Here is an 8,930-nt window from a genome sequence, read left to right on the forward strand (position 1 = left end):
GGAAACAATAATTGCCTCTTTTCTAAAATTATCTCTCAAAAATTCCACTTATTTAAACGCTCTTAAACAACGAAAAACTTTGTGTTGTGAAATCGCGAGAACTTGACTCGATAAAATAATAATAATAATAATAATGATAATAAAAAAGAGGGGGATGAAAAAGGGGGTGAAAAAGGAAAGAGGAAGGAATAAATGTTTACGAATGAATTTTTCATGGAAAAATCTAAATAGCTTAAGAACGAGTTGCCTGTTAATAAAACGGCAACATCGTGAATATCGATTCACGAGAGGGAGATGGGAGTAGAAAAGTTGCGACAAGAGGTGGACCAAGTTCAAAGAGAAGATTTGTGTTCTCAAACGGACCACGAAAAAATGATTAACGATTCAAGAATTTAATACGAATGCATCACGGCCAAGTGATTTTAATATCGCCGCGTAATAGCGGGTTCTGGATAGTCCCTTTCGTTTCGTAGTTACATGTGTACCGATGCGAATGGAACGCGGATGCATGACTTCGTTAATGAAACTCCGTTAGAGAAATTCGTGCGTCTGGCTGCCTTTTGGCCAGATTGAACCAATCCGTGGACAGATTGCGCCGAGATAAAATAACAATGGGCAGGGATGAAGTTTCGTACAGGATGGCTTAATTCCACATGTAAATCCCGGATACGCGAGAAACGTAAACTTCATTTTCATCCTCCTGTTTTCTTTGAATTCCCTCCCCGTTACAAAATTCGTCGACGAAACGATTCGTGGATGTCGTGTCGAAAAATTTTTTTTCCAATTTTTCGGAATACTTCGAAAAGTTGCATGGTTTTGCATTCCTTTGTGAAGGAAATTGCGATTTTCCGTATTTTCGATTTCTAACAGTAAATCGAAAATAAAATATACCCGTTTTTCACCGATCCTCGAAAATCGTTGGATTTTTATTATTTTTAGCTGAAATTATTTAAAAAAAAAAAAAAAAAGAAAAGAGAAAGAAAATTTCATCGAAAATGTTTTCGTCCCTTGTTTATCTCGATATGGCTACGCTGCAATATTCCACTATTGACAGTAACCCTGATTTTTATGCAAATACGTGGGGCGGGCTCTCGCATGTTATTTGAACATTACGTACAAAAAGGGAGTCGCGATTCGAAAAAGGTTGGAAAACACTGCCTTAAGCGGTGTCATATGTCAGAGTTATTACAGAGCGGGTATGATGATGGATACATTTGCGTTATGAAAATTCTTGCGCGTCCCAACGAGTATTCCCAACGGGATAATGTAATACCATAATATAATAATATTAATGTGATATAATAACAATAATGGAAAATTCGCGCAACTGCGGAACGCGTTTTCAATAATAAACCGTGACGCATAAAAACTTTAAAAACAAGAGAATTTCATTTTCACAATAGAGGAGGGAGGAAGGAGAAGGGAGAAAAAATAATCCATTGTAATTTCTCTTTGATATATCCGTCTATTATATATTTCGAGTTTCGAATTCCCAAACTTTAACTTTAATGAAGCACAAGTGGATTAATTTCATAATCTCGATAATCCAGAACACGCGAATCTCTGAAATTCGAGAAAACGGAGAGAGAGAGAGAGAGAGAGAGAATGCACGTTTCTAAATTACTCCAGATGGATGGATAACGCGTTGAAACGCGGCGGAAATTAACACGCATCGAAACGAGCAACAAGTAAACCCTCCCCTTTCTGCAACGACCATTCTCTCTCTCTCTCTCTCTCTCTCTCTCTTTCACCTTTCCTCTTTCTTTATCCCGGGCGTATTTTATTCCGAGACAATCGAGCCGAGTCATTTAAACACTCCTGCCGCGGAGAAGATTGCGAAATGGGGCGCGGCCGGTCATCCGGATTCTCGAGTGCAATCTAAAACGTTCCGGACGACTTCTAATTAGAGCGGCTCGCCTATCTGTCTCTGGAGATCGCGCGCGCGCGCCGAAAATTTTCGTTTCGTCGTCGTCGTCGACGTGGTCGTTCTCGTCTACTCGTGCCGTCTACGGTCGGCCAACAGGGAGGGCGATCTCGAGATGGGGATAGTGCGGGCATAGGGAAAGAGACAGAGGGAAGGAGACGGAGAGAGGGGAGAGAAAGAGCTGTGAATCATTCCACGAGCATAAATTAGCGGACCGTCGCAACGACGGTTAATTAATTAAGGTAAATTGTCCTAAGCGTAAGTAACTGGCGGCGCCTGCGTCACTCCTTCTCCTGGGGTCGTCTCTCCTCTCTTCCTGGATAACCAGGACTCTCTTTCCTCGAGCTGTCTCCTACTCGCGAGATGAGTTTCCGGGAGACCGCTCCTCTCCTTCGCCCGCGGTTTCTTCCTCGTCGTTTGATACCGCCCTTTTTGGGTCATTGTCTTTCTCTCTCTCTCTCTCTCTCTCTCCCTCTTCTTCTTCAGAGGATGAAAATGTATCTTTTGAGGGAAGAGGCGATGTTGCAACCCTTAGAGATTTATAGTCTCGGCTCCTCTTTGCGAGCGTTTTATTTTAACGCGTTTATTTTTCAGTTGATGGAGCAACTAACGCGATGAATTATCTTTTTGTTTGAAAATATGAAATAGCGTGTAAATTAGAGATCATTCATCGATCATTCGGTTGGAACAGTTGGAGTGAAATTTATATAACTATAATATAACTTCAACCTCGATTTACGTGGAAATTGGAACAACCGGTAATATTAACTTTTGACAGTTTCGAATATTTGATATCTGTTTTTCATGCATCCTCTTAATAGTAGTATTATTTTCGTATTAACCGCGATTGAAACTTGAAATTCTCCTATAAACTAGCTCGAATCGATGATTCGATGAAATCGTGGCTTCGATTTAACGCCGCTACGAGTAATTATCCCTCGTACAAAGCGGACGAGCAACGGATTCGAAATTATCCTTTAACGTTCATCCGGTGAACACTCATGTCGCGACAAAGGGTAAACATTACAATTAAGTCACGTCGAATTATTTGTTTGCCCCGTTAATTTGTATCTCGATTACGAGCTCGATGTGTCGCGAAGAGGAAAAATAAAAAAAAGAGCAAAGATAAAGAGAGAGAAAGAGTACGTATGATTAAGAGGAGAGACAGATTAGGGGTTCGAAGTCAGTCCAGTCAGCAGCAACGTTAATTGCTTTCCTTGCCCGCAGGAAACTCGATATTCCTAGCATTGCACGAAAGATTTTGAGCGGATGAAAATTCTTCCTTGTCTCTTCTTTGTGTGTTTATTATAAAAGAAACGCGAGCAAAGACGAAAATTAAAAGCGCGAAACCGACACAACGCGATACTCGATGAAACTCTCCTTGTTAAAATTCTCGCGTATGGCTTTTCGAGGGCACAACTTCCTCCTGTTGCGTATTAAATTTACCCTCGCATCAAGAGAAAGAGGGGGGAGAAGGTGGAGTTTTCGCAAACAACCGCGGAAAAATTAAATATGTAACGGAGGGGGAAGTTTTCGCCAAAACTAATTTCCCTAAACTGACACGGATAAGAGGTGGCTAACGTTTCGACGTTCCCTGTTACATTATTTACGTATAAATAGTTGTGCCGCTGTTACAGTAGGGACGTAGTCACTCGGTTTTTCTGAATTTCAAGCAACCCTCTCCTCCCCCACGACCTCGTATCGAGACACCAAACTTGCGGGAATTATTTAACTTTTAAATTTATTAATTTACATTTTTCCCGGACGCTTATGTCTACGCTTCTTCCCGTTTTTAAACGGGATTATTGTTTCGAATTAAAGATAGCCTTCTCTCTCTCTTCTTCGTTCCTTCCCTCTCATCTTTAAATTATCGATAATCTTTGGAGATAAAATTTTCATCTCGAATTTTCGACGATGGAAGAAAATGGCAAAAGACCCCCAAAAGATCGCGTGATTATTTGTGCAGCTATCTCCGAGCGCTGCTTTAGCTCAGTGTTCTCGTTTAAGAACGGCGAAACCAGGCCTCAGATGCAACTGTTTACACCGGCGAAACCAGATGTTTGGTTCGCACTGGGCGTCGGTTCGAATACTACTTCGCTACTCCGTTCGAGAACTAATATCACACCGTTACGTTACTTGCGGGTAAATACTACTTACTATCCGCTGGGGATGCCGTCGACTAACGAGAAGCAACATTTCGTGTATAACGAAACTCTTCTTCTTCTTCTTCTTCTTCTTCTTCTTCTTTTTCGCTTTATCTCGCTAATTTTCCTTAAATTTATCCATAACGTTCGTTCACCAAAATCGTTAATATCTCTCGCTGAATTTTATCTCGTTTCGAAATAGGCGATACCATTGCATTGCATCGAACGAGGGGGTGGGAGGAGAGAAAAGAGCGGATAAAAGAGAACTTTCGGCGATCCCAACGTTTCCGATTTAATTAAAAAGCTAGAGGCGTGATTACGTGACCGTTTAAAAAAACGGGACGTAAAAACGGGACTTTAATTCGATTTTATCTTTTAATTGTGCCCGGCGATACAAAGAAACGTGCAAGTTGGATCGGATGGAAAGGATGGGGTGGGAAGGGAAAGAAATTGTCGGGCGTTTTGTTTTCTCTGACACAGATTTAACGGAAGTACTTATGCAGCCCGGCACATTCGGAATTGCCGCGTGTACCTCGCCCCTTGCTGCGGGGCGGACGTTTATGGTAACACGTGCGTGTCATAAACCGGGTTTCCGCGAAAAAAACGTGGACACGAAGCCGGTCTTATTTCGAAAATAAATTCATCCCTGATACGTGTCGTGATTCTGCCTCGATTTTTTTTTTTTTTCTCATGAAGAAAGAGAAAGAATTATTCTTCGACTTTAAAATTTGACTTTTCGAAGAAGAGTAAAGTATTTATTCGATTTATTTGATAAACGAATTTAAACGCATTTAAAGCGATAGGATGAAATTATAGGTAAAAATATAATGGTGGTACGTAATTAAATTTTTATCTCAATAAAATACGATATTAATTTTGCCAAAAATTATCAAACAAAATATGAAATCCGTCATTTTGACGGGTTTGGTTGTTTTAGTATTAAATGGGATTAAACCGAGCTTTCATTATTCTTCAAAATTAAAACTCATTGTCGGTTTAATTTATTATTTCGTTATCAGGAAATTAATTGAACTCTACGATGGGATGATGTTTATTTAAATTTATTTGATATAGGATACAATATTTTTATAAACCCGGGTATGATTTTCCCGACGTGTATGGAGGTACGAACTGTTCTGTTTCATCGCTTTAAAAAATTGTTCGAAAAATGTTTCTCTTGCAAAAAAGGTTGAAGCTCTATCGTTAACTCGATATTTTTATATTTATTCTCTAAACGTGCCGTAAAAATTTGTTATATGCATATATGCAAAGTTCGGTTTATTAAAAAATGGTAATTTATAATTAAAAATCGAATACCATCACGAGAAAATTCTTCGAATGGAAACGTTCATGCAACGTCCAGAAACATCTTCTCATCCGCAATTTCTTTCTCGAAAGAAACGATGATCGTTCTTAAAAAAACGTCAAAAAATTCCGAGCAAACCGACGAAACCGGGGTGGACAATTTCTTATGGGATAAAACCCGTATGTGTGTTTGTCTGCCTGTATGTTTTTAAGCAAACATTCAATTTCACGGTCGGCCGCATGACTAAATTGTCAAAATTGTAACAATGCGGTGGAGAAACACAATGGCGAAGAATCGTGGGACGGTCGAGGCGGAATAACATCCACGTAATGGAATATAGCGGGAGAAATTTAATTTTGCCTTACAAATCCTTGGCGTCTACACGGTCGATGTAGACAATTACAAGGTAATCGTTGATACGACTTGCAATTTGGCAGTCTCGGTTCAAACTCTCGTTGTCTTCGATCGTTGATCTTCGCTTCCGTGAAACACTCGTCGATCGATTCGAAACTTTTCGACGAAATTTATTCGAGGGATAAAATGTTCGAAGGAGGGGAGATCGGTTCTTCGGTATATATTTTAAAACTCGATTCTTTCTCCCTCGTTTGAAACAAAGCGAAATTATAGCTTTGTCGCGAAACTTGTCACGATTCCATCGTCGCAATTCCAATTAATTTCCGTATATATTCGCGCGAAACCAATAATTCGACGCGGGCGAATCGAGGGCGGGATTTCTATTTTTGAAAGAAGGATCAGCTGCATTGTTCCGCAGTTGGAAAACGGATTCACGAAGCAGGATGAAAGTTTTCGATTGGCTCAACAAACGGTTTTCGGGAAAAGGGGGTTGACGAGTTTCTGGCGGTCGGTGTGTAGAGCTCGTTAATGCGTTCAATCGAATTGGGCGCAATGTCGATTAAAATTCTCTACATTAATTATCGGACGTTAGATTGGAACGCGAAATGCAGTTAATTGGCAGAGAATGAAATTTCGATGATTGCGACGTGGACTGCCGCCTCTCGACTAACAAAAATCGATCCCCTCCTCCCCCGACGAGAAAAAAAAATGTGGAAACTGGACGTTCCATCCAGTCATTTGAATATCACCGACTCTAAATTTACTCAGCCACGAGATCACTCGCGATCCGTGGTTAGCCTCTTGACCACTCCAGAGTTTCGATTTTTAGAATTTTAGTTTAAAATTTCTTGCCTTTTGATATTTTCTTTTCGGAAATGAACTGCGTCATACAAAATCTACGTATACATTTTCTAATATAATAGGGAATTTGAGATATCGCAATACGCATCGAGAAAAAAATACGACTTAAGTAAAATATTTACTTAACAGAATCAGAATCGAAGAAACGTTCTAACGCATGCTTTAAATTCGTGTGTACAAATATCTCGATATAAAAAAAGGGATAGAGATTTAAATAGAGAAGAGTTGAACGATTCTCAAAACACAATTATCCTTCGAATATTTGTTCCCTTTGTTATTGTTACGTAAAGAGATACTGTCATCGTGTAAGATAGGATAGAAAAAACATTTTTATCGTTCTAAAAATTGACTCGTCACGGGAGACGGCGAGAGTTGGAAGAATTCTTAAAAAGATGGAGATGGCGACGCCTAGGCGGCCCCCCAACGAGATTTGTGGGGAAAGTTTGGCAAAATTGAGTCGACGCGAGGCTTGATGAGCGTATCGTGATTTATGCGGTTCATTTCTCAGGTAGAAATCTTTTTCATATCGTGGTATTCGGGATGCGGGAAAAACTTTCCATTATTTCCATGCCGGCGATTCGTCGTCCCTGTTTCTATTTTTTTTCCCGCCCATTTTCTAAAATAAAACGCAACGGTTTTAGCTTTCGAGTATAATACGTTCGCTTTTCGCAATACGGATCGTATTAATTTTTAACGTGCCGTTAAAAGGTGGATGGAATAAAATAAAAAAAAAAAAAAAAAAAAAAAAAAAAAAAAAAAAAAAAAAAAGAAAGAAAGAAAACAATACGAAAATTATATTAAATTTCATTTCGATAGAAATGGAAAGAATATCGATACCGATAAAGCCAATGAAGCTAATAAACGCGTGTATCAAATTTCGTGCACACGTTGTGAAATATCAAAAATGATCAAGCTGAAACTGGATCCCCCGCGTTAGCTGGCCAATTATTTCAAATCATTTTAAGAGATTTTTTTTTTTATCGATCTTCACCCCTCCGCCTCGCGACTATCGGAATACCGGAGTGAAATTTCAACCGGCGAACGAATCGGTACACCGTTAACGCGAATTTCAAAATTCTAGAATTCCCTTCTTCCGTGTTTTCCCTCTCTTCTTCCATTCTCGCGTCGCATGGCGGGGGGAGGGAAGAGAAGAGGCGCAAAAATGTAGGAGAAAGAGAAAGCGCAGGAAGCGCAAAAAGAAAGAAAGAAAGAAAGAAAGAAAGAAAGAAAAAAAAAAAGAAGAGAGTAAGGTGACGATCGAATATACCAACCGGAGAGAATCGTGACAGGCAGCAAGACGCAGATGCCCAAATACACCAGCAACACTGTCCAAGTGTGACGCGGCTGCTGGCACAGGTCCAGCTTTTTCCCGCTCGGTAGGCCACCACCGATTCTTGGCCCCATCATCGTGCCTCGTGCCGCATAGTTTTCGCCTCGACCACGTAAACTCGAGCAACGCAACCGGATTAGGATCCGGCCGCTTTAATAATCCCTCCTCCACGCCCCACGCCTTCCTTCTTCCTTCCTTTCTTCCTTCCCGTCTTCTTCCTTCCCTGTTGTTGTCCCTGCGTGACAAAGGGTTTCGCAACCAACTCGAAACGAACCGACTTTCCGCCACTAACATTCCACCATGCACACGACGCGTACACACAGATGAAGAGAGGGGGAGAGGTTTTTTAGAAATGGCTCACTTGGTTTCATTTGGTTCGCATCGTATGGATACTTTGAACTACACCAACACTGTTATTATATGGTTATGTACACTCGAGCCTCTTCTTCTTCTTCTTTTTATTCTTCTTCTTTTTCTTCTTCGTTCTTTTTATTCACAATAACCGCGGATAACTGGTTAAAGAACTCGAAGCAAGCCCGATGGATTTGGCGTGCTCGTGTGTGTGGGTGGGTGTGTATAGTTAGGCGCGCGCGAAAGGACGGTGTGTACACTTGGCGCTTTTTGCGAAGCTCGAGATAAGAGCTCATTTACCTAAGGATGTGCTCCCGGGCAAAAGTTGCAGGATGCAGTTTACAGGGGAATCTAGCGGAATCTTCCTCCAACGTTGCTCCTTTACAAGAACGACGCGTGGCTTCTCCCGGTGTAATAGTTTTTAACTGCATTTTTATCTCTTAATAAAACGTGCCAGCGTCGTTGTCGTCCTCGTCGTCGTCGCGCTCTTCCAGTTACCCGCGGGTGTATCGCGCGGGTAACTTGGATAGAATCGGGGTTCGATACGAGGAGTTCCGGATTAGATTGCCGCTTCTGGAAAATGAAAATCGTTCGGGGAATCGGTGGGATATTTTTCGTCATTAAATTTCGTTCCATTCTTTTTTTTTTTTTTTTTTTTTT

At 40.8% G+C, this 8,930-nt stretch overlaps 1 protein-coding gene across 2 annotated transcripts in view; it reads right to left on the bottom strand.

The window, feature by feature from the left end:
* LOC102674289 overlaps window positions 1-8,930 on the bottom strand; it is an 89,846-nt gene that overhangs the window by 75,796 nt on the left and 5,120 nt on the right. For both annotated transcript variants that reach the window (XM_006609551.2, XM_031515193.1), the window contains exon 2: window positions 7,861-8,843. In XM_006609551.2, the coding sequence (XP_006609614.1) occupies window positions 7,861-7,996 (136 nt within the window). In that variant the 5' untranslated portion in view covers window positions 7,997-8,843. The remainder of the gene's footprint in view (window positions 1-7,860; window positions 8,844-8,930) is intronic.

This window comes from Apis dorsata, unplaced genomic scaffold (genome assembly GCF_000469605.1).
Source record: "Apis dorsata unplaced genomic scaffold, Apis dorsata 1.3 scaffold_58, whole genome shotgun sequence".
NCBI lineage: Eukaryota > Metazoa > Arthropoda > Insecta > Hymenoptera > Apidae > Apis > Apis dorsata.